This window comes from Phyllostomus discolor, chromosome 4, assembly GCF_004126475.2.
Source record: "Phyllostomus discolor isolate MPI-MPIP mPhyDis1 chromosome 4, mPhyDis1.pri.v3, whole genome shotgun sequence".
NCBI lineage: Eukaryota > Metazoa > Chordata > Mammalia > Chiroptera > Phyllostomidae > Phyllostomus > Phyllostomus discolor.
The window spans coordinates 136,595,785-136,621,903 of NC_040906.2; the positions used below are offsets into that span (position 1 = coordinate 136,595,785).

At 36.1% G+C, this 26,119-nt stretch overlaps 1 protein-coding gene across 3 annotated transcripts in view; it reads left to right on the top strand.

The window, feature by feature from the left end:
* The window catches only part of SMAP1 (small ArfGAP 1), a 165,034-nt gene that overhangs the window by 100,094 nt on the left and 38,821 nt on the right, over positions 1-26,119 (top strand). For all 3 annotated transcript variants that reach the window (XM_028508985.2, XM_028508986.2, XM_028508987.2), the window contains one exon: positions 3,551-3,631. In XM_028508985.2, coding sequence (XP_028364786.1) covers positions 3,551-3,631 — 81 coding nt within the window. The remainder of the gene's footprint in view (positions 1-3,550; positions 3,632-26,119) is intronic.

Here is a 26,119-nt window from a genome sequence, read left to right on the forward strand (position 1 = left end):
GACAAACTGGAGTCACGTGAGTTCTTAATACATTTTGGAGATCAAACCCTTGTCCGAGATATTATTGGCAAATATGTTGCATATGGTTGGTTCCCTTTCCTGTTTGTTGATGTTTTATTTAGCCATGCAGAAGCTTTTTATTTTGATGAAGTCTCATTTGTTCATTCTTTCTTTTATGTCCCTTGCCCTAGGGGATATATCAATGAAAATATTGCTGCCTGGGATATCTGACATTGTCCTGCCTATGTTCTCCTGTAGGATTTTTATGGTGTCACAACTTATATTTAAGTCTTTTAACCATCTTGAGTTTATTTTGGTGTATGGTGTAAGTTGGTGGTTAAGTTTAATTTTTTTGCATGTACTTGTCCAGATCTCCCAATACCATTTGTTGAAGAGGCTATTTTTATTCCATTTTATGTTCCTGTTCCCTTTGTCAAATATTAGCTGACCATATTGACATGGGTTTATTTCTGGGCTCTCTCTTCCGTTCCATTGGTGTACATGGCTGTCCTTATGCCAGTACCAAATTTTGCTGATTACCATGTGTCCTTGTAATATAGTTTGATATCAGGTATTGTCATTCCTTCTACTTTGTTCTTCTTTCTCAGAATTGCTGAGGTTATTCAGGGTCGTTTGTGGTTCCATATAAATTTTTGAAATATTTGTTCTGTATCTGTGAAATATCTCATTGGTATTTTCATAGGGATTGTGTTAAATCTGTAGATTGCTTTGGGTAGTATGGACATTTTAATGATGTTAATTCTTCCAATCCATGAACATAGTATATGCTTTCATTTATTTGTGTCTTCCTTAATTTCTTTCTTCGGTGTTGTGTAGTTTTCTCAGTACAGGTCTTTTACTTCTTGGTTAACTTTATTCCTAAGTATTTTATTTTTGTTGTTGCTGTAGTAAATGGGATTTTCCCTCCTAATTTCTGATATTTCATTGTTGGTACACAAAAATGCATTTAATTTCTGACTGTTGGTTTTGATGCATCTTAAACTCTTAATAAACATTAGCTATAAGAATAAGAGTGCATTCCAAGGAAAGAAAGCATCTGTGGAAAACAAAGACCTGTGGGCATAGTGGAATGTTTGGGGGTTTGCGAGTAGAATGGCATAGCTGGAACATGCACAGGATAGGGACCCAAGTGGGAGAGGAGCCTTCTAGTGAGCCTGCTGAAGAAAATTGGTATTCATTCTGAAGGCCCTGGCACTTTAATGATGCCTTTTAAGGGTAAGAGGGATAACAGGATTTTATTTTCATGCCATAACATGGCTCCACTGCCTGTGGGAAGTGAATTTTGTACTGATGGGTGTCAAAATGGCTTGAGAACCTGTTATAATTCATGAATAAAATGATGGGCACATGTGCTAAAATGGAGGCAGAGGGGATGAAAAAGAGAGTGGAGTTTTAAGAGCTCTTGAGAAGATAGAATCTGTGGGATTTAGTAATCAATGGAATACTGAGGTGCTTTGGGAAGATTTGATGATTCCCATTTTCTAGCTTGAGTATCTCAGTAGATGATGGTGATATTGAGTGAGAAAAGGATGGAAACTGAGGAGGAAGAACAGGTTTGAGGAGAAGAAGTAAGGGAGATGAATTAAAAGTTGTATCTTTTGAGTATGAGGTGACCATGGAACATCCAGGTGTCTGATGGGTGGGTGCATATACAGGTCTTATAGTCTAGAGGAAAGGTCTAGGTTGGGAGGGAAGGGATGAGGGAGTGGAAAACATTTCATATTATATACAAATTTTTGCAAATCTCATTATTTATTCTTCTTATAAAGTGGGGGTAATATTCACCTCATAAAGTTGTTAGGATTAAATGAGTGAAGTCGGTGTCTGGTGTGTAGTCAGGGGATCAGTAAATGTCAGTTGTTGTAAGGAAGAACAGTCCCAAATAGCAGTGCTCCACTGGATGGCGGTGAGTAGTGAGATTTGGGAGCTTGGGCTCTGTTGTCCCATGGCCCTTCCATTCATTAGCTTTGTTGTTGTGTGCCTTACTTTCCTAAGATTTTGTTTCTTCATTTATAAAATGACAATAATGATAGCTTTTTCCAGACAGTTATTATAAAAATTAAATTAGAATATAAGGTGCTTATCCCACTGCCTGGCCCATAGGAACTTTTATTGGATCTCTTATGTTATAGTCTAGGAATTGCCAGTATTATCTTTTCTGATTTACAAATAGTAAAAATCCTATCCTTGAAAGAGGTTGTGTCAAATACCATTTTAAAGGCACAGGTGCCAACACAACCTTTAGGCATTTAGATTAAGTTATGTGTGATGACTGTTCTGCCTTTCCTGGGTTCATCAGTTTATATTTTCATGTTACTATCAGGAAACTAAGGTCAGATCAGTACTCAGTTGCAGTAGTCATTCAGTTCTATGTTTATACTCATCTCTTCCCTCTTAATGCCTTATGAATAATGTTCTTAATTTTTATTTTTATTTCTTTTTTAGAATTTTTAATTAGATTTTGGGGTGACACTGGTTAATAAGATTATGTAGGTTTCAAGTATACAGCTTAATAATACATCATCTGTATATTGCACAGTGTGCCTACCACCTACCATTTCTACAATGTTTGACCACCTTTTTACCACTCCGAGGTGCCTCCCTCCACCACCCCCCCCTTTCCTCTGGTAACTACCACCCTACTGCTCTAAGAGTTTTTGTTTCTTTGTTTTTCTTGTTTGTTTATTTGTTGCTTTCATTCTTACATCTGACATATGAGTGAAATCATGTGGTTATTTTTCTGTCTGACTTGTTTCATTTAACATTATATTCTCAAGGTTTATCCAAGTTAATCTTTATTTCATTTTCCTCTTTTGGCATGTTTGTGACTATAAGTATTAAATATTATATCCTGTTTTCTCTTTCTTGAAAACACAAATTGTGAGCATCATAATACCATTATAGTTTACCTTGACTGTTGAATTACACTAGTAAGTTGGCTCTGGTTGTAAAGTACTATATTTAACTTTTTTTCATGAGAATATAATTGTATTTGCCATTTTTAAAATCACAGCACTGTGGTGAGAAACTGAAAATGTTTTGTGATATTTTTAAAAATTAAAGTAATTATACTGTACCCTTTCTCTCTTATGTTTACATGTTATAACCTGCCTTTATCTGTGTGATAAGAATTGTGTTCCATCAGTTACTTTACTTTTTCTTCTTAGTCACATTTCAACTTTATGGTTTTTACTAGGAGGCTTAAACTTATGTAAAAATTCAGTGAGAATTTATTGAGTAGAGGTCTCATTTGTTTAATTATCCAAGCGCTAAAATATCAAAGAAGTTCTAAATTGTCTCTCCTCTGTTTTAGTTTTTTAGGAAAAGATATTTATTGTGTTATCAACGTGAAACCTCAGCAAGAGTATGAAATTGCTATTTACATTTCTATTTCAGTATCATCAGATATTGTCATCATTGAAAATTTTGACCTTTCTCAAATGACAACTCAAACTAATAAAACAAAAATGTGTTAAGAGCTGATATTTTTTAAAAAGTAAACTTATCAAAACTTTGGGCTATGTTTTAGAAAGAAAAAGAAAAGAAAAAGGAAGAGAAAAAGAGAGAAAAAGAACAAGAAAAGCCTGTAAAACCTCTTACAACTGAAAAGGTAATATTTCATTTTTTTTTAATCTACGAAGACTCATTTGTATACTTATATAAGAATGAGTTTTGGGATATTCATGGTTGGCAAATTAAATCATTCTCTCAACAGGTACTTGTTGAGTGAATACTGTGTGCCAACCATGTTCAACAGCTTGCTCTGTGTGATTTGTTGTCAGTACGTATGTGTGGGTATAGATTATGTGAATTTCTCTAAGACAAGTATCGGATTGTCAGTCCATTTGTTTTTAGCTTTTTTTACCCTATTTTTCCTCATACTCCACCAAAAAACAAAAACTCGTGTGAAAGAACTTATACTTTGAGACCTAAATGTATAGTGTCCTGGATGCATTGATGTGTGCTTTATCTGGTAATATTTGTTTTTAAAATTCTAAAATAAATTTTCTAAATGTACAAAAACTCTAAGGAGAGTTTTAAAACCTATTTCTTATTTTACTTGAAGATCGTTTTCCTTATATTTTTTATCCCTTAATTCATGTGTTGTCATTCGACTTAAAGCAATACAACCTAACCAGAAAGTAAAAAATGCAGTGAGGAAAGGACAAGGTGTTTCTTCACTCATATGGAAAGCATCCATGTTCTAATTTTCAAAAGTGTCTACCTATATACATAGTAACAGAACCCCTGGCCTTTTGATTTCTAGCTCTCCTGTTTTGCTGTCTGCCAGAAGATGGTTGTTCTAGATAAACATCTCAGTCTTTTTAAAGTCGTCTGTTGCCTAGGTTTATGGCCTCCTGTTACCAACCTGGTACTACATTTAACATTATTGACTGTGGATCTGGAGAAATAGGTTGGGGCTCTCTTTTTTGATAACTATGATTGACAATCTCGAGGTATTGCTTCAAAAGTATCAAGAATGGTTTTTAGTCTGGGTTATGGAAAAAAACTCATTTCATAGATACTTCATGGTGTGAACAGCCTTAGAATTGAGGACATTGATTATAGTGAATATTAATAACCTTATAGAGACTGCTGTGCAGCAGTCTGTGTTATTTTTCCCTTCTATGCACAGTACTCTTCAGATCTTTCATCATTTGAAGCTTTTCCTTTTTAGTTTCATAGGCTGCATAGCTTTGATCAAATGTTATTAGTGTCTGCAAATGTATACTGTGTTTTATATCCTGTTGCTTTAGTTCACCTGAATTAAGGTCCTTTACATATGCAGTCTGACTTCTTACTCTCCAACCGCACTCAGCCCTCCTTTATTGTATAAAGCATGCTATAGGACTTGAGTGGGTGTTGCACTTATAGCTGCTGTGATGTTCTGTGTGATTTAAGTGTGTAGTATGGCTGGTAAAAATAACCTTAAGAGGGATTTGGTTTGACAGTTTGTTTTCAAGTAGATTAAATGCTACCACCATTTTGCATCCAGGAGAGTGTGTGCATGTGTGTGCACACATGTACTATTTGGAGAGCTACATTGGAAGATTTCTGGGAGGAAATATTTGGATTGAATATAGCAACTATTAGGATGCCTGCAGTGTAGAAGGCACACTAAGTGGCTGGAAGAAATATAAAAATAATGAAGACAGATACCCCAAAGAATCTTAAAATTGAGAAAGAATTTCCTGTGATTGAATTTTCAAGTGATTGAAAGCAGAAGACATGAAAAATAACCAGAGCAAAAGGCTGATATAGTACAATAGGAGAGGTTACAGAGCGTGGACATTTGGTGACATGAGAGATCACATGTTGGGAGTATTAGGGAAGTCTTCATGGAGGTGGTTACATTTGACATGACCTGTGAAAGATTGTTAGGGAGGTGGAGGAGAGGGCAACAGGCAGAGGAAATAACATGAAAAATGAGTGGAATTGTAAGGCATATTTTGGCAATAATGAATAATATAACTAGAGTATAGGACAATAATGGAATATAAGACAATAAAATTAATTTTGAGGAAATCTTGTTTCATGGTAAACAGTGGATTGCTTTTGATTTGGAATACAAAGGAAAAGCTATGAGCTATATAAATCCAAGCAAGAGATAATTAAGGCTTGATGTAGATTGCTTTCTGAAAAATAGATTAGCCAACATCTGATTCTCTTAGAAGAATGATTGAAAGACTTTTGTGTTAATGCATTTTACTTTGCTTTTTTTGACAAACAGCCTTGTCAAACTCCAAGGAACTATTATATGACAGTCATTCATTTATTCCCTCAAATATGTATTAAGCAGTCGCTATATATGCAACACTAGGGTTACAGTAATAAACCAAACAGATACTTCTGTCTTCATATGAGAATGTATATAGAATCATTTTACATGCATAAGGCTCTTTATCAATAAAAGATATTAGTGTGATGTTTAGTAATTACCACCATCATTACTCTATTATTAGCCAAATTCCTAAAATTGTTATTATTGTCGATTCTGTTTTATCTCCTGAAAAATATTTTAATTGATCATTAGACCTTAAACTTAATAGCATTGGTAAAGAGTTAAAAAGGCTTAGTACTTTGATTTTAATGAAACTATATATTTACTTATTTTTCAAGGAATTTAAGCAAATGCCTATTTCAGATAGATTGGTAATTTGTGGACATTGCATTGAATCTAACCGATTCCCCCAATTTTATCTCTTCCTTACTAGCAGATAGGTTTTGGTGACAGGACCCCAAATATCGTATGTTTAACGCATATACTCTAATGGAGACTAAATACAGCAAGAATACATTCTACCACTGTCTCTACTTCTTAATCACTAAGTCAGACTTCTTTGATTCTGCTGAGTAGATGTCCCTTTTATTTCTTACTGTACCTTAGGACCCTATTTTTATAACATAAACTTTAAATTTCTGCTACCAAATGCTAGAAAACATCTGGAAAGATGGGGGACAGATCTACTTGGTTTCTACTAGTCTTCTAATCTCTAGGAGATTTGAAAGTGGTTTGTATAATCATGGTTCCTTGCAGTGATACAAAATAGTGTTGGACATCCCAACTTTTCTGCAAGATCTTATCCATGCTTTCGGAAAACCGGGACTTGTTCTTTTCAGCCACAGCTCAGGATTAAAGTGTCTATATCCATTGAAAAGTTTCTTTTAAAAGACAACCAACTAATCTAGGTACTTGAGTGTTCTTTGCTTCTCTTTTATTCTTTTTTCATTTCCATTCCCTTTGTAACCATTGTAGTTCTAAGTTCTCAAACATATTTACAAAGTTTAAATCGTTTCTGGCTCCATCATTTGTTGATTATAAAGAGAGGTTAAAAAATGAATTTAATACTTAGTTTCCCAAGCAAAATATAACCAAAGACACTGAAATAGGAGGCAGACCGACAGTGATCTGAGGGGAGAAAAGAGGGAATTTCAGGGGGGAATGGGTAGGGTTTACAGGAACAAATTTGGAGGACACATGGACAAAAAACTAGGGGTGGGGGGTAAGGGGCAGGAGAGGGGAGGGTTGGGTGGGTGGGCTGGAGTGGGAGTAAGTGGGAGAAAACTGTACTTGAACAATGATTAAAATAAAATTTAAAAAAAACAAGAAGAGAAAAGAAAAAAAAACTCTCAACAGGATGTTGAGAATTGTTGTTCAAACAAGTATTTGTAAATTACATTATAAAATCTTAAAAGAAAAAAGAGGTAATTGTCAGGGGAAGATTGTTATGCTATTTATATAAATTTGCCTTTATTATAAGGTCATATAAATCATTGGGATTTATTTCTCAAACTTTATTTATAAGTGTAAATTTAGTCCAGATATTAAAAATATTTTTAAATTTTATATGGAAAGTATCGAATGTATACATACCTATTATTCAGCTTCAGTAGTTGCTAAGTCATGCCCAAACTTTACTGTAATTCCCATATTATTTTGAAACAAATTCCAGAATTTTTATTAATACATCTACAATATTTCATTATATGTCTCTAAAAATAAGGTCTCTTTAAAAGCAACAAAATGCCATTATCATGTATACTAAAAAAAAAACAGTCATTTTATTTCTTTTTTGCTTTTTACTATGTAAAATTTTTTATTGTAATTTTTTTCCTAGAAATTTTTATGTATTTTATTGTAATTTTTTATGCTATTACATAACTCACTTTTCCCCCCTTTGCCTTCTTCCACCACTTCATAATCAGTCCCCTCACCATTGTCCATGTCTGTGGGTCTTTCATATATGTTCTTTGATTGGTCCCTTTGCCCTCTTTCAATCTTAGAAATTTTTTTAAATTATATTTTATTGACTATAAAATATAATCTTCCTGATTTTTCCCCCCCTTTACTCCCCTCTACCCAGCAATCCCCACACCTGGTTTATGTCCATGGGTCAGGCTTATAAGCTCTTTGGCTACTCCATCTCCCACACCTTACCACACATGCCCATGGCTATTCTATAACAACCCATTTGCACCTCCCAATTCCCTCACCTCCCCACCCTCTCCCACATACCTCCCTTCTATCTGGCAATCATCAAAATGCTCTCGTATCCATGACTCTGTCTTGCTCCTCCCATTTGCTTAGTCTGTCCTTTAGATTCAACTGTTGATAGATACGCATCTTTGCTATTTTATTGTTCATAGTTTTGATCCTTCTCCCTGTCCTAATAAGTCCCCTAGTATTTCATATAATAATTGGTGATGATTAACTCCTTCAGCTTTTCTTGTCTGGGAAGCTCTATATCTGCCCATCGATTCTAAATGATATCTTTGCTGGATAGAACAATTTTGTCGGTAGGTCCCTGTTTTTTATTACTTTGAATATTTCTTGCCAGTCCCTTCTAGCCTGCAAAGTTGCTTTTGAGAAATAAGCTGACAGTCTTATGGGAACCCCCCTGTAGGTAACTAACTGCTTTTCTCTTGCTGCTTTTGAGATTTGCTCTTTATCTTTAACCTTTGTCATTTTAATTATGATGTGTTTTGGAGTGGTCCTCTTTGCATACATCTTGTTTGGGATTCTTTGTGCTTCCTGGACTTGCATGTCTATTCCCTTCACCAAATTAGGGAAGTTTTCTTTCATTATTTTTTCAAATAGAGTTCCAGTTTCTTGTTCTTCCTCTTTTCATTCTGGCACCACTATGATGCGAATGTTGGACCTCTTGAAGTTGTCCCTGAGGCTGCTTATACTATCCTCATGTTTTGGATTCTTTTTTCTTTTTCTTGTTCTGATTGGTTGTTTTTTGCTTCCTTATGTTTCAAATCATTAATTTTGTTCTCAGCTTCATCCATTCTCCTATTGTTTCTCTGTAAATTGTTCTTTATTTCAATTAGTGTATCCTTTGTTTCTGACGGGATTTTTTTATGCTGCTGAGGTCCTCACTGAATTCCTTGAGCTCCCTTATAACCAGTGTTTTGAACTTTGTGTCTGGTAGATCTCCATTTTGTTTAGCTCATTTTCTGGAGTTTTAATCTGTTCTTTCATTTGGGCCATATTTCTTTGTCTCTTTGTTTTGGCAGCCTCCCTGTGTTTGTTTCTGTGAACTAGATAGAGCTGCTTTGTCTCCCTGTCTTGGTAGTGTGGCCTAAGGTAAGTAGGTGCCCTGGAGGGTCCAGTGGCACAGCTTCCCCTATCCAAGAAGCTGGGTACTCGAGGTGCGTTTTCCATGGGCTGAGTACACTCTTCTCTTTGTAGTTGAGCCTTTGTTGCTGTTGGGAGATCAGTGGGAGTGATTTACCCAGGCCAGTCAGCTGCAAGAATTGGCTGTGGCCACTGACCACCACTATCTGCCCTTTGTGGAGGAATAGCTGTTCAGGGGCAGGGTGGTGGTGCTCTGACATGGTCTGTAGCTGTCCACTGGGTGCACTGGCCCTGGAGTTTTCTGGGTGGTGCAGGCCAATGTCAGTCCCTCTTATGTTTTGCCCAGGGCCACCTGCCTAAACTATAAAGAATCTGAGATGGCTGCTGCTTGTGCTGGGCTTGGCAATTTCTAGGCGAAGCCAAGCTGTGAATCCAGGCTGGCTGCTGCTAGTGTAGGGCCTGAGACTCACTGAGGCCATCTATTGTTTTTTTTTTTTTTACAGTATTTAGAAAGTTATGCAATATAGCCAAGACCAGCCATTCATATGGAAAAGCAACTTGGGTGAGCCCATAAATTAGGTGGAAGGGAAGACTCTGGGGATCTCTAGGGTGAGTCAAACAATTTACCCAGGTTGATGGAGTCTCAGATATGGCAATAGCTTGCTGGCTGTGTGGCTCTGTGGGGGTGGGTTTAGAAAAGGGACAGTGGTTTTTGCTCGCCTTGATATCAGACACTTCGGTTTCTCTCAGGATACCACTGGTGCCTTTCAAGCATCTACCCTGGTGCTGGAGCTTAGAGGGAGTAAATGAGTGTGTGGGTTCTTTTAAGTAGAACTGCTTGGGGCTCCAGAAGTTTCTTTCAGAGACTCAATTACTGCTGGTTTTTGCAGCCAGTTGTGGAGACCTATCTTCTTGGCTTGGGACTCTGAGCTGGGCATCCTCATGTGGGGCTGGGACTCCTTGCTCCTAAGACATCTCTCCCAAATTTTTATCCACATGTGGGTGTGGGACCAGCCCTACCAGTCTGGTTGGATGTGGTTTCTTTAATTCCGTAGTTGTCAGACTTCATTCAACTCCACTGCTGACAGTTCTGGATGATGGTTGTTCTATATTTCAGTTGCAATATTGATGTGGTTGTGTGAAGAGGTGAGCCATGTCTACCTATGCCATCTTGACTGGAAGTCTCCCTTTTTATTGTATTTTCTTCCATTACCTTTTATCACTCTTATATTCCCCTTCCTCCTGCAATCACTATACTGTTGTCCATGTCCGTGGGTCCTTTTTCCTTTTAGCTCAATCCTTCCACCCTCTAACCTGCCCTCCCAGAGCTGTCAGTCTGCTTTCTATGTATCTGTCTGTATTTTGCTAGTTAGTTCAGTTTATTCGTTAGATTCCACATATAAGTGAAATAACATGGTTATTGTCTTTCTCTGACTGGCTTATTTCACTTAGCATAATGTCCTCCAGGTCTATCCACACTATTACAAAGGATAAAATTTTCTTTTTTATGGCTGAGTAGTATTGCATTTTGTAAATGTCTTACAGTTTTTTTATCCATTCATCTACTTGTGAGCACCTGGGCTGCCTCCATATGTCAGCGATTGTAAATAACGCTGCAGTGAACATTGGGGGTGCTTAGTTCTTTCAGGTTAGTGTTTCAGGTTTTTTTGGATAAATTCCCAGAGGCAGAATCACTGGGTCATAAGGTAGTTCTATTTTTAATTTTCTTGAGGTATCTCCTACTGCTTTCCATAGTTGCTGCACCAACTGCATTCTCACCAACAGTATAAAAGAGTTTCCTTTCCTCCAAATCCTCACCAGCACTTGTTAAGTTTGTTGATTTATTGATGTTAGCCATTCTGACTGATGTGCGGTGATATCTCAATTTACTTTTTAATTTGCATTTCTCTGATGATTAGTGACATGGAGCATTTTTTCATAAGTATTGGCCATCTGTATGTTCATTTGGAGTAGAGTCTTTTCAGAACCTTTGCCTGTTTTTTATTTGGAGTTGTTTTTTTGGTATTTAGATTTATAAGTTCTTGCATAAGTTTGGGATAATAATCCCTCAGTGAATGTGTTCTCCCATTTGGTAGGTTATCGTTTTATTTTGTTGATGATTGCCTTTGCCATGCAAAAACTTCAATTTGATGTAGTTGCATTTGTTTTTTTTTCTTTTGTGTCCCTTGCCTGAGGAGATATATCAGAAAAAAATTTTGCTACAACCTTGTCTAATGTTTTACTGCCTGTGTTTTCTTCTAGGATTTTTGTAGTTTTGGGTCTGACATGTAAGTCTTGAATCCATTTTGAACTTATTTTTGCATGTGGTTTAAGAAGATGGTCTACTTTCATTTTTCTGCACATATCTGTCCAACATTCCCAACATCGTTTATTAAATAAACTATCTGTAGTCCATTGTATGTGCTTGCTTCCTCTCTCAAATATTGACTATGAAGGCATGGGTTTATTTCTTGGCCCTCTATTCTGTTCCATTGATCTGTGTTTTTGTGGTCATGCCAGTACCATGCTGTTTTGATTACTATCCCTATAGTATAGTTTGATAGCATAGTATAGTATAGTATAGGTAGCAGGTAGCATGATTCCTCAAACTTTGTTCTTTTTTTTTTTTTTTCCCAAGATTACTGTTGGTATTTGGGGCCTTTTTTGGTTCCATATAAGTTGTTGACGTATTTGGTCTAGATTTGTGAAATATGTCATAATATCTTGATAGGAATTTAATTGAATCTATAGATTGCTTTGGGTAGTATGGACATTTTAATGATGTTAATTCTTTTCATGAACATAGTAATTACTTCCACTTACTATGTTCTTCAGTTTCTTCTTCAGTTTCTTCTATGTCTGATAATTTTCTGAATACAGGTCTTTTACATCTTTGGTTAGATTTATTTGTAGGTATTTGATTTTTTGTGACACAGTTCTGAATGGGATTGCTTTCTTAATTTCCCTTTGTGATAGTTCATTTCTGGTGTATCAAAATGCAAATGATTTCTGGATATTAATTTTGCATCCTGCTACTTCACTGAATTCATTCATCAGTTCTAGTTGTTTTTTTGTGGATTCTTCAGCGTTCTGTATGTACAGTATTATGTCATCTGCAAATAAAGACAGTCTTCTTCCTTTTCAATTTGGCCCTTTTTTATTTCTTCTTGTCTGATTGCTGTGGCTAGGACTTCTTGAACTATGGCAGACATCCTTGTCTTGTTCCCAATTTTTTGCAGAAAGCTTGTAAGTTTTGTCCATTGAGTATGATGCTTGCAGGGGTTTGTCGTATACGGCCTTTACTATGTTTAGGTTTGTTTCCTCTATTCCTACTTTGCTGAAAATTTTTATCATAAATGGGTGTTTGATTTTATCAAATGCTTTTTCTACATATATTGATATGATGTTGTTTTTTATCCTTCATTTTGTTTATGTGTAGCATCACATTTATCGATTTGCGAGTGTTACACCAACCTTCCACCCTCACAATAAATCCCACTTCATCATGTATGATCTTTTTGATGTATTGCCTTATTTGGTTTGTTAATATTTTGTTCAGGTTTTATTTTCAGCCATCAGTGTTCATCAGAGATTTTGGTCTGTAATTTTGCTTTTTTGTAGTGTCTTTATCTGGTTTTGGAATTTGGAGAATCCTGACGTTGTAAAAGGAACTTGGGAGCTTTCCCTCCTGTTGAATTTTTTGAAATATTTTGAAAAGGATATGTGTTAGTTTTTCCAAGAATGTTTGAGGAAATTCACCTATGAAGCCATCCAGTCCAGGATTTTCTTTGTTGGGAGTTTTTTGATTACCACTTCACTTTCATTCAGTATAATCTGTCTCTTCAGATTCTCTGATTCTTCCTGATTTAGTTTTGGAAGATTGTATGTTTCTAGGAATTTGTCGATTTTGTCCAGGTTTTCCAATTTGTTGGCATATAGTTGATCATAATATTTTCTTACATTCTGTTGTATTTCTTGGAGTCAGTTGTTATTTCTCCTCATTCATTTCTGGTTTTATTCATTTGGGTCCTCTAAAATTTGTTCTTGATGAGTTTGGTTAAAGGTTTGCCAGTCTTGTTTATCTTTTCAAAGCACATTGAAATCGTTCCATTCTTTTGGAATCATTGATCTTTTGTGTTATTTTTTAGATTCTGTTTTGTTCACTTCTGATCTTTTAGTACTTACTTCCTTCTGATCACTTTGGACATTGTTGTTGTTTTGCAAGTTCCTTAGGTGTCAAGTTAGATTTTTTTTTTTAGCTTTTTCTTGTTTCTCGAAATAGGCCTATAATGCTATGAATTTCCCCCTTAGGATTACTTTCTCTATGTCCTGCAGATTTTCAATTGTCATGTTCTCATTTTGATTTGTTTCCAGGTATCTTTTGATTTCTTCCCTGATTTCATTGTTAACACATTCATTGTTTAATAAGATCTTATTTTGCCTCCATGTCTTTGTGTATTTCAGTGTTCTTGTGGTGGATTTCTATTTTCATGGCACTGTGGTCAGAGAAGATGCATGATATGATTTCAGTATTCTTTCATTTAGACTTCTTTGAGTCCTAACATTCTTGTCCACTTGAAAAGAATATATATTCTGCTCCTTTGGGGTAAAGTGCTCTGAAGATACTGATTACATCTATTTGATTTATTGTGTCATTTAAGCCCACTGTCTTGTTGATGTTCTGCCTGGAGGATCTATCCATTGAAGTCAATGGGGTGTTAAAATCCTCTACTATGACTGGATATGCTCTCTTTATTGCTCTCTGTTGATCTCTCCCTTTATTACCATCAAGATTTGCTTTACATGTATAGGTGCCCCTATGTAGAGTGCATAAATGTTTACGAGGGTTATATCCTCTTGTTAGATTGTCTCTTTATAATTATGCAGTGTCCTTCTTTATCTCTAACTCTAGCCTCGATTTTTAAGTCTATTTTGTTGGGTATAGGAACTGCTACCCCAGCTTTTTTTTTTTCTTTCAGTTTGCATGGAATACCTTCTTCCATCCCTTTACTTTTAGTCTGTGTGTATCTTTGGATCTGAGGTGAGTCTCTTGGAGGCAGCATATATATGGGTCTTGTTTTCTTACCCATTCAGCTACCCTCTGTCTTTTGATTGGAGCATTTAAGCCATTTACACTTGAAATGATTATTGATAGATACATATTTATTGCCATTTTATTTTTTAACTGTTTTCCTGTTTTTTTTCTTTTTCTTTTTTTTTCTTCTTTTTCTTCTTTTTAAAGCAAGACTTTTAACATTTGCTGCAGTAGTGGTTTGATGTTAACAAATGCCTTTAGCCTTTTCTTGTCTGGGAAGCTGGAGGTCTTTTTTCTCCTCTAATTTTAATAGTCTTGATGGGTAAAGTAGCTTGGTTGTACGTCCTTGTTTCTATCGCTTTGAAAATTGAATGCCACTTCCTCCTGGCCTGAAATGTTTCTATTGAGAAATCAGATGACAGTGTAATTGGAGATCCCTCGTCCGTAACTAACTGCTTTTCTCTTGTAGCTTTTAAGAGTCTCTCTTTGTCTTTAAGCTTTGCCATTTTAATTATGATGTGTCTGGTGTGGACCTTTGGTCCATCTTGTTTGTGACTCTCTGTGCTTCCTGGGCTTGTGTGTCTAAGCTTTTGGCCATTACTTCTTCAAATAGGTTTTCGAACCCTTGTTGTTTCAAAAGTCTCTTATATTCTTCTCATTTTTAAAAAATGCTTTTTTCTTTCTGCTGCTCTGATTGGCTGGGTTTTTTTGTTTGTTTGTTTTACCTTGTATTCCAAATCGCTGATTTGATCTGTTTCATCTAACCTACTATTTATACCTTCCTGTGTATTGTTTATTTCAGATATTACATTCTTTATTTCTGACTGTTCCTTTTAGGGGAGGGGTTATATCCTTTTTTATGCTGTTGAGTATTCTTATAATCAATACTCTAAATTCTTTGGTTAATTGCTTACCTCTCTTTCATTCAGTGTTCTTCTGGAGAATTTTCTTGTTCTTTCATTTGGGGCCTGTTTCTTTGTCTTCCCATTTTGGCCACCACTTTGTATTTATTTCTATGTATTAGGTAGATCTGCAAAGATTCTAGGGCAGACTTTTGTTAGACACTGCCTATGACTGGCTCTGGGAAACCTTTTTGGAGCTCATTGATCCACAGCGTTTGGCTCCTTCTGCTGGGCCTTTGTATGTGCAGAAAGTATGAGGCTCTGCACCAAATCTGGTTTTTACTGGCACTGGCCCAGGGGGATGGTCAGCTAAAGCTCCAGAGATCCACTTTGATCTGCAGGCATTCTGTTAGGCCTCATCACTTAAATAGCCTCCAGCTGTCCTCCTGAGCAACCTAGCTTAATCTCCACTGAGAGGGATGAGAGGGAGTCCAGAGGGCACGGTTATTGCTTTTTCCCAGGCAGATGCCCCTTGGAGAGGAGTGCTCTGCCTGAGAAAGATGGCTTCTGCACTATGGGGAGTGACTCAGCACAGGGATCCTGGCAACTGTTCTTTCAGTTTCTCCCCACAGCCACCAACCTCACTCTCTCATCAAGTGTCTCTAGTCCTTTTGCTGGAGCCCAGGGTAATTGGCTGAGAACGGTATTTCGTGTGATGGCCCTTTAAGAGGCTCTGTCTCTGGTAGACACAAACTATGATGCTTTTCAAAGCTGCAAGTTATTTGGGTTCCATTCCTACTTGTGGTGCTCTAGCCTGGGGAGCCCAGCTTGGCGTTTAGATCCCACACTGCTCAGGAGGAAACCCCCAGCCACTGAAATATCCCTTCTGAACTTCAGTTGCCACCCTTGGGAGCCCAACTGGCCCTTTTGCAACTCCTTTGCACTCCCTTACAGTCTCATTGTGGTGAAGTGGTTTATTTTTTCTGTCCTTGATTACAAGGCTTCTCTCCAGCTAGTATTCAGTTGTTTATTTAGGATGATGTTTTTGTAATTTATTTGTGAGTCCAGTTTGGTCCTGAGAGGTTGTTAGGGTAGCTTCCACCTACTGTGCTGCCATCTTGGATCTCTGATCAAAATAGTCATTTCTTACTCTTCATCAAGTATCCTATAAAGTTTTCAGATGTTCAATTACCTCATAGAAGTCAGTTTCTTAGTTTGCATCAAAAATCAGATCAGGTTGGTATCTTTTGAGCTTTTTAACCTAGAAAATCCTTCTTCACTCTTTTTTTTCTTTTAATTTACTTGTGGGGAAAAATGGAGTCCTTTTCTTTGCCTGTGATAATCAGTTTTGCCAATATGTATCTCCATAGTTCTTCTGTCCTTTGTATTTCCTGTAAAAACATAGTTTATCGGGTTCCCTTTTTTTTCCTTAAGCTAGTCTGTGATGTCATTAGTTTTCCATCAGGAGGCACCAAATGTCTGGCTGTTTCTCTTCTTGACCTTTTACCTCAATACCTTTTCCAGAAATTCATCAGGGGCTGCAGAATGGTGATATTCTAATTTTGTTTCTTTTTCATTTAGTAGTTGAAATTTCTACTAGTTGTGGCTACTTGGTAGTGTAATTCACATATGAGAGGCAGATTGATACTTTCCGTTAATTTACCAGTTTTCAGAATAATGATTTGATTCATTAGCATCCTCCAGTTGTATCTACTTAGGGCTTTTGTCTCATTATGTATTCATCAGTATAAATATATATGGTATGTTTCTGTTTATTGCAGTTACCATCCTTTGATGGTAAGCTCTTCAAGTTGGCTTCTGAGTCATTTTATAGGACGGCTGTGGTAGTATAATTTCCTTGGTACTGGATATGCTAATTGTTTTTAAGCTCACCTTGTACATTGCCTACCCAGAACTGTCATCAGCTATTTTACTAAGAAGCCCTGTTTCCTTTTCATGGAAAAGGGCATTTCATCATCATATTACAGGTTTTAGGTGTGCTCATAAAATGCATTCAGTCCATCTGCAATATGTTGTTTCTGAAATTGAAGTTCTTGACTCTCATACTTGTCATTTTATATTAAAAATGTAATATAAATGTAATTGTTACTGGTGATAGCAAATCAAAGACTAATTGTAGACTTCAATTTAGAACTCAGTAGTTTACTATTTTCTTAGTTGAAAAATGTGTCACCAAACAGTGACTTTGTCAGAGTTGCAGCCCGCTGCTCAAGAACCACAGGTAGCATGTGTTTCTTTCCATTTGTGTTTCTCCATTACTTCCACATTTCCCCCTTTTTAAATCCTATTTTTTAAATAAGCCAGTACATTAAATATTGATAGGGTATACCAGATCTTGTTTATGATATAACCCTATTATTGTGGTTTTCATATTACACTGTTTTGCCACATAGAGTTGTATTTGCGAACAAAACAAAACAGGAAGACTGTAACAGAGATTTCTTTTCATAAATGGTATCCAGGAGATACTCTTGGTTTTGGGGGTAAGATGTTGAGGTGGTGAGGTTTGTGTATCAGACATGCTTTCCCCAATATTCTCTTTCTTCCTTCCTGGCTTCCTAACAATCTTTCAGAGAAAGAAGATAAGCTGGGCAGAAGGACACGAGATCTGTGGTAGAAGACTCTCCTCCTAGAATGTCAGCATTCCTCAAATTGGATTGAAATTTTACTACTAAAGTATAATCAGTGTTGTCTTTTTATTTCCAGTTTGTGGAAAAACCATTCTCATAACATTTTCCAGTTACAAATTTTTCTACCATGTGATTTTTAAATAACTTTTTTGAGATATAATTCACATATTATAAAATTTACCCATGTAACATGTAAAACTCAGTGATTTTTAGTATGTTATTCGAGTTGCACAAATATAACCACTGTCCAATTTTAAGACACTTTCATAACCCTCAAAAGAAGCTTTGTAGCTACTAGCAGTTACTCTTCATAGCAACCTCTAATCTTTCTGTCTCCATAGATTTGTCTATTATAGACGTTTTATATGAATACTATCTTAATACATGTGGTATTTTGTGAGTGGCTTTTATTATTCAGCATAATGTTTTTAAGGTTCATTCATGTCAGGCCATGTGACAGTATCTTATTCTTTTCTTGCAGTATATTTTTTATTGTAATTGTGAAGCAAAGAAATGGTCATTCTCTCTTCAAATTATTAGCCTTCAAAATGTTTTAAAGTGTCATTTTTTATGATTCAAGAGTAAAACAGTCTAGAAGCAGCCATTTATTAGAGATTTGAAATCTGAAATCAATATTTAGAAGACAGATAAGTTCCATGTTTATGCAAGTTTCATTAAAAGAATGTTACCCATTTCAGGTCATTATACTGTCAAAACCAGAAGCACGTGGAATTAAAATTTCAGTTTTCTGTGTTTAAATTCTTACTGAAAATTTTAATGTGGTTTTTCACTCTCCTTTATTCTTCTCGAAAGTAGGTATAAAATTACTTAAAAACGTAAATAAAAATGGTTGCTTAGACACATACAGTAAATGGTGAGAACTGTTTATTCTGGTAAACTGAAGGTTAAAGTGACCACTAAAGGGAGTATCCTTGGTACAGTTTTTATTGGAACAGAATATGTCCAAGCCACATAGGAACAATATTGGTATTATTTAAGATTTTGAAATAGGGTGCCACGTATATATCTAAACTGTTAATAATAAAGGAACAATCTGCTGAATTGGCAGTAACATGCCTTTACTTAAGATCATTTTGTCTTTTTTTTTATTTAATCTTTATTGTATTTCTTTCATTACCATTTAGTCCTCTTACAACCCACTCCCCTCCCTTAAATCACCACCCTGTTGTCCATGTCCATGAGTCCTTTTTCCTTTTTGCTCAGTCCCTCTACGCCCTAATGGCACCCCCCCCCAATATGAGTCTCTGCCTATGACTCTGTCCCCATTCTCTTTGTTAGTTCACTGTGTTCATTAGATTCCACATATGAGTGAAATCATACGGTATTGAAGAAGATCATTTTGGGAAAACTTGTGTTTGCCCCTAATTTCAAATAGTACACTAGATTCAGAATCCCCTATTACTCTGTTTTTCTTACCCATATGTCTGTGTGGGGCAGGGACTTCAGTTTGACTCTCTGCTTTGCCTTCTGCTCCAGGAAGATGTTTACCTCAATTTTGAGCCTGACTAATCTTACTGGTTTTCTCACTTAATATTTTGTCTGTGTTTGAACTGAAAGGGTGTGATTAAGGATGAGTTCTGGAGCCGTATTGAATATAGTATATATAAGTGGGAACAAAAAAACTAAAGAATATCAGTCTTTGGTTAAATAAACTTGAGCTAAGATACACACCAAATAGAAATTTACCAACTATAAGGGATATTTGATATATCTCTTATATTTGCAATATGAGATATTTGTGTAGAGATGTTGTTCATAGATTTTGATATCACTTTTCTATACAGTAAAATGAAAGAAAACAGTCTAAATTGATGTACAAGCTTTGTAAAGAGGAGAAAGGGAGAAGAAAACTGTTTGATTTGGTGGTGATGGTTATGGTATGTCTTAGTACAGAGACTAGAGAAAAACTGTGAAAATTTAATGTATTATTAAAAGTAATTTTTAGCCAGTAGAATTTTTGTCTAGGACAATCTAGTAGATATTTTTGTTATTTCTTTTCACTTAATTATACAGAATGAGTTAGGTTACTTTGTTATAAATAGGCATTATTTGGAAGCCAGCTTTTCACCACTGTGGAAGCATCCTTAAATAAGGATTTAAATCTTCAAACTCTCTTCTTTAAATAGGCTAAGCAATCACATATGAGTGAGCTAATCAATACAATGAACTGTAGTTCAAGGGAGTAATCAGTCAATAGTTTCTGGATTTAGTCCTTTAAGAGTATGAAGTTTGACTTTATCCTTTTTCTCAGTAAAATCAGTGTTACAAAATGTCACTCCAGGTAGCACTTGAAATTGCTGTTGGGATGTCCTCTTCTCAAGATGTTTTAGTTTTAAAAGAGAAAATAAAGGGAGTTTTTAAAACTTTTGTAATCAGTATATTGTGAACATATATTTACCTGAAAGTGACATTTTCTAACTTCACAGAGATTTTATTTTAGAAGTTAAATTAGTTCTTTTCATCTTAACCTTTTTATTAAATTGGAACATACAGATCTTAAGTTTATAGCTCAATGAATTTTTGCAGATTTGTACACTTGTGTAACCAATGCACAGATCACTATTTAAAACATTACTAGCACCTCTCACTGTGTTGGGCTTCTTGTTCAGCACTTTCCTACAGATAATCACTATTCCGATTTCTGTCAATGTAGACTCATCTTATCTGCTTTTAATTTTATGTAAATGAAATACAGCACCTACTATTTCTGTGTCTGGTTTCTTTTGCTAATCATTGTGTCATCCTTGTTTTGGGGTGTTCTTTTCTTATTGTTAAGTATTACTGTGTTTACATGTGCTGTACTTAATTTTTTCATTCTACTGGTGGTTGACACAAGTAGTTTTTGGTTTAGGGCTTTGATGAATAAAGCTGTTGTGAACATTATTGTACATGCCTTTTGATAAACACATGTAGGCTATTGGGTATGTACCTAAAAGTAGAAATATAGTGTCACAGGGAATATATATGCCCAGCTGTGGTTTTTCTGCCAAAGAGTTTTCCAAAGTGATTTTACCAATTTATATTTTCTTCAGTATTGTATGACAGTTACAATTGCTTTGCATTTTCACAAAAAGTTGGTATTGTTATTTAAAAAATAATCTGGTAGATATAGAAACTAATATTTTTATTAACTGGTGCTAATTAAATATACAGAAAATTCTGGCAAGTCCTAGCCAGTGTGGCTCAGGTGGTTGGAGTATGGTCCTGTTCAACAAAGGGTTGTGGATTTAATCCCCAGGCAGGGTACATAACTCTGGGTTGCAGATTTGGTCCCAGTTGGGGACCTTTGCAGCAGGTAACCAGCCAGTGTTTCTCTCTGACATTGATGTTTCTCTCTCTCTTCCTGTCTTTAGAATCAATGACTGTATCCTTGGGCAAGGATTTAAAAAAAAAAAAAAAAAGGAATATCTTGGCATTTGAAAATTTATCTTTAAATAAGTAAATAATTAGCTTGAAATAATTGTGACTTCTACATAAAAGTTCTTTCAGCCAGAAGGTTTGTTTTCTTCTGTTTTACCTAGCTTAAAAAAGAAAGAATTGAGTAGTTAAAAGAATTATCTTATAGAAAACAATAATAAGATGATAGTAGCTGTACTTGACTAGTGAAATAACTGTATACCAAAAGGCCCTCAACCCTAAAAGAAAAAGGAACCACCTGAAGTTGTAACAGCTTTTTAATACTTGTTCATTCTTAAAGTAACTGTAGTGATAAAGAGTAAGTTGTGGCCGAAAACCATATTTCAGGTTCTATTATAGACTTGTAGTAAATTGCAACATTTTTTTTCCTTCAGGGAATTTCTAAATGTTTTTGCAATCATTTAAAGCTTTATTGCAAGTGAGGCAATAAAAAGGAAAGAAATCTAATTATTTTATGTGCAAAGCTTTCATTTCTATTTAATGAAAGAAGGGAAAACTTTTGTTCAGGAAGCATGCAGACTTTACAGTCCCTCACAGTAGATTCAATATTTCCTTCAATAGAAAATAAGAAAAATATTCCCTCGGTAAATGCTGTGATGAAAGGTAGTTTTACCAAGTTAAAGCCTGTGCTTAAGAATGTTGCAGTTAAGGTGGAATGGTCAGCAGTTAGATTTGATGGGTCATTGAAGGTAAGTAAGTGCTTACTTGATGTTTAACTTACACTGGGCATTGTTCTAAACCCTTTATAGATATATTATTTCATAGTCTTCACAACAGTGCCATGAGGTTGATACTGCTATCCTCATTTACTGGTGAGAACCTGAGACACAGGTTTGCTAATTTATTCGTGGTCACACAGCTTTTTAGTAGCCAAGCCAAGACTTGTATTGGAATGTTCTGCCTTCAGAATATATGCTTTTAACCAGTATACTCTGTGGCCTCTTGCTGTGCCCTTTTGGTTACTATTGTAGCCAAAAGTGGAGAAAGAAAGAAGGAAGAAAGGTCAAGGATTAAATAAATTTCTGCTAAGTGTCATGCATTGTGCTAAGCATTTTATGTGTGCTAATTAATTCTTACATAACCATAGATAGTTTTAATGTAGTTGTCTTACAAAGGAAAAACAGAAGACTTGAAGAGTGACGTTTTACCCAGGGTCATACATCTCATAATTGCCAGAACATGTCTTTCTAAAAAGGAGGCCACTGGTGGGGTCTGCATTACTTTCTTATAACTGTCTACTATGGATTAATAAACAACTAATACCCATTGGAAAGTAACAAGCTGTTTATATCTTTGGGACAAGTTTTCTACTATAAGTGTTTCAAGAGTGACCCAGCATACCATCTCTGCTAAATAATGGCAGCATGGTGTAGTAAAAAAGAATATGGACTTGGCACCAGAGAGATCTTAGTGTTTATGCTTAAAATTTATTTTTAAAATGGTAATTTAAGTTCATAGTTTATAAACATATTAGATGTGTCACTTTGTCTGCCTAATCCTGAAGACACACCCAAATTATTCAACAAATTTATAACAAGTACCTGATATGTGACAGACACTCTCATACACTCTTGGGATACTGCAGTAAACAAATCTGCCAGAAATTCCTGACCTTTAGAGTTCATAGTCTAATCTAGTGAATTCATTGTGATTTTCTCTTGGGAACCTGATCTTGATACTGTCTCCTTGCTTTCCTCTGGCAACCTGACAGGTTAGGAGGTGGCCTACTTGATATAGTTCATTTCGGAGAGCATCCAGGAACAAAGGTGTTTTGGCCCCATCTGTGCTAGCTTTCTCCAGGACCATCAATTTTCTGTTTCTTTGCACAGATGTTGTATTTTCAGTATACATTTACTGAGCATTTTTTTTTTTATGTGATAAGTCTTATTCTGACATCAGGGTCTTAAAGATGACATCAGAAAAAATTTTTCTCCTAGGAGCATGACTAACATGCATACTAGTCATTGTATGTAGGAAGTCCTTATTGAAAAAGTTTACTATCTAGTCGCTGCAGTTGAGTCATCATGATATGAAAAGATTTTGAGTAGATAATGGTGGAAAGCTGCTCTAATTACATGCAGTGCCACTGTCAAATGAGGATTTGATAGAGGTAAGCAGTTATCAAAAGAAAATTGCTGATGTGATCTATGTGCCTCAAAATAGGGTGATTAAAATAGGTCTCCTGATCCACAGTCTCCCTCTGCTCACTTCCTTGTGACTACCCTGTTTTCCCTCAGTGGTTCTCCTGTCTGGCAGGTACCGAATCCATTGCTGCCCTCCCTATTCCATGCCCTCATTTAAGCAGAAACTGTCTGCTGACTGGTCTCACTTCCACTTCATAGCTACAAATCTCAAACGGTTATTGAGTGTTGCCTTGCAGTCCTGATTTATACTTTCCATCTTTCCTAGTATGTTTAATATTTATTTTTCCAAAGAGTTATTTCTTGCTTTCTCTTGTCTCTATAAAAACACTACATACCTCATTTCAGTAATGTTTTTGCTTCATATTTGATTGAGAAAATTGCAGTCATATAAGAACTCCCTTACTTTTCTACCACCAAAACAGCCTGCATCTCTGCCCTACCTTTCCTCTTGATGAAATGGTCAGGTGCTCTACCAGCTGCTCCAGCTGGGTTCTGAGTATCTTACCTCACAACTTCATTCTTCATTTATTCCTCTCCCTTGCTTTCTCAGTTTTTTCCCCTTGCTACCATATCTTATGCCTCCAATTATTATCACCTCTAGCTACCACCCTTTTTGAAAGGACCATCTTTGGTCATTGTGTACATTTTCTTATTAAGGTTTTTTTCTCCTTGCATTCTATTCCACTTTCTGTTTGCATCTTTCTCCTGACACTCCTCAAATCAAGGTCACCAGTTATCTCTGTGTTACCAAATTCAGTAGGTTTTTCTGTTCTTTCTTACCTTCTTATCAATTTTCCATACAGATGGTAACTCCCTTTTTCTTAAAGCTCTTTCTTGTCATGGTTTCCATGAACCCATTCTCCTGTTTGTTTTTTTAAGCATAGTATTTTCGTTTTTTTAAAAAAGGTTTTATATATTTCTTTTTAGAGAAAGGGGAAGGGAGGGAGAAAGCAAAGGAGAGAAACTTCGATGTGATAGAGAAACAGCAATCAGTTGCCTCTGGTATGCGCCCCGACTGAGGACTGAACCTACAACCCAGCATGTGCCTGATGGAATAGAACCAACATCCTTTTGCTTTGCAGGACGATGCTCAGCTAACTGGGCCACACTGGTCATGGCAACCATGGTTTTATTCTCACTTCATTGCCTTTTCCTTCTTAGTATCCTTCGTTGGCTTCATTTTCTCTGCAAGACACAAAATATAGTCCCCAATTCAGTGCTGAGCTCTCTTCTTTTGTATTCTCTCTGCCTAAATGCCCTCAACTAGTTTTATAGCTTTAATTATCAAGGACATGGTGATGGCTCCCAAATCTATCTAAACTTGACCAAGCCGCAGAACTCTATCTAGACTTGTGTATTCAGCAGCTTCTTGTCATCTCCATGTAACAGATGTCTTAAACTGAAAATGGCCAAGACAGAATTCTTTATCTTTCTCTGTCTGCTGCCTCCCCCATCTCAAGAAACCACATCACTAGTCAGCTCACTGAGTTGGTTAAGGCAAAAATCTTAACTAAGATTTTTACCTTACTTTCTTCTTTCCCTCACCACCTCTGACACATCACTTCCATAAGTAAATATCCTAGTAACTATACCTTTCTTCGTCTGCTGTTACCCTTGTAGATCAAACCACCAGTGTCTCTTTCCTGGACTTCTGCAATAGTCTCCTAAACATTTTCCTCATTTCCCCAATTTGTCTTTTTAAAAGTAATTCAGATTATGTTTGACACCATCCAGTGACTTACCATTGCACTTGGAATGACAACTTTACACCTTTTATTTTAAAGCCTTGTACAGGCTTTAAAGCCTTGAAGTCTTATGCCCCTGTCTATATTTCTGACTTTATCTCTTTCCACTCTCTCTTATTTATTGTGCTCCAGCCATCCCTTTTTGGTGTTCCCAGAATAAATCAGACTCGTCATGACCTCAAGACCTTTGCACTGTTTGCTTTGCCTAAGGTGCTTTTCCCCATCTTTCTAGGGGGGCCACCTTCTTGTCATTCAGGTTTTAATTTAAATGGCGCTTTAGAGAGAGGCCTACCCTGAACACTGAATACAAAATAGCTAGCTCCTAGTCGTTCTTGATTACAACATCCTTTTCTAATTTATCTTGTGTCACTTAACACTACTGGTTTATTTGTAATCATTTGGGTTTTTTTTTTTCTTTTTCTCCCCTCTCAACCTCTTCTCCACTTCCCTTAAATGCTATGGTAGAATATCATGCCTAGAATAGTGCTGAGCATGTAGAGGATTAGTTACTGAATAAAAAGACTATCAATGGAGTAAGCAGTCCTTTTGTAAAATGATTTTTGGCAAAAATGGTCCTCTTTACGATTGTGCTGTTGGGAAAGCTGAGCACAAAGACTGACAAAATTTAGAGGAGTGAAGGGAACTGCTGAAGGGTGTTTGCTGCTTAAGACCAAGATCAAGGGAGGGAGGTGGGGATGGCTGGAGTTGGGGGGAGTTGTAGGGGAGAAATGGAGATGACTGTACTTGAACAGCCACAAAACATAAACAAACAAACTATGGAAGCACTAAATAAATGCCATTTATATTGCTTAAAAAAGACTGAAAGAAAAGTTCAGTTCTTGTCTGTTTACTTCATCTGTAATGCAAACAGTTCACTGTCAGTTCACATTTATAGAGTGAGTCTTGAATGGATAGAGGGCAGAGGTGTTGAATAATCAATCCTTAGGAGGGTTAAAACAAGCCACACAACCACTGAGCCTGCAGTGGGACATATAGTTTAGTGTTCAGGATATTTTTTTGCCTCCAGCTGATACTTTTAATAACCTACCTTAGGAATTTTTTTTTACATAAGGAAAAGATATAAAACTTATTTTTTTTTTTAAATTATTTATTTATTTTTAGAGAGGCAAGGTAGGAAGATAGAGAGAGAGAAAGGAACAT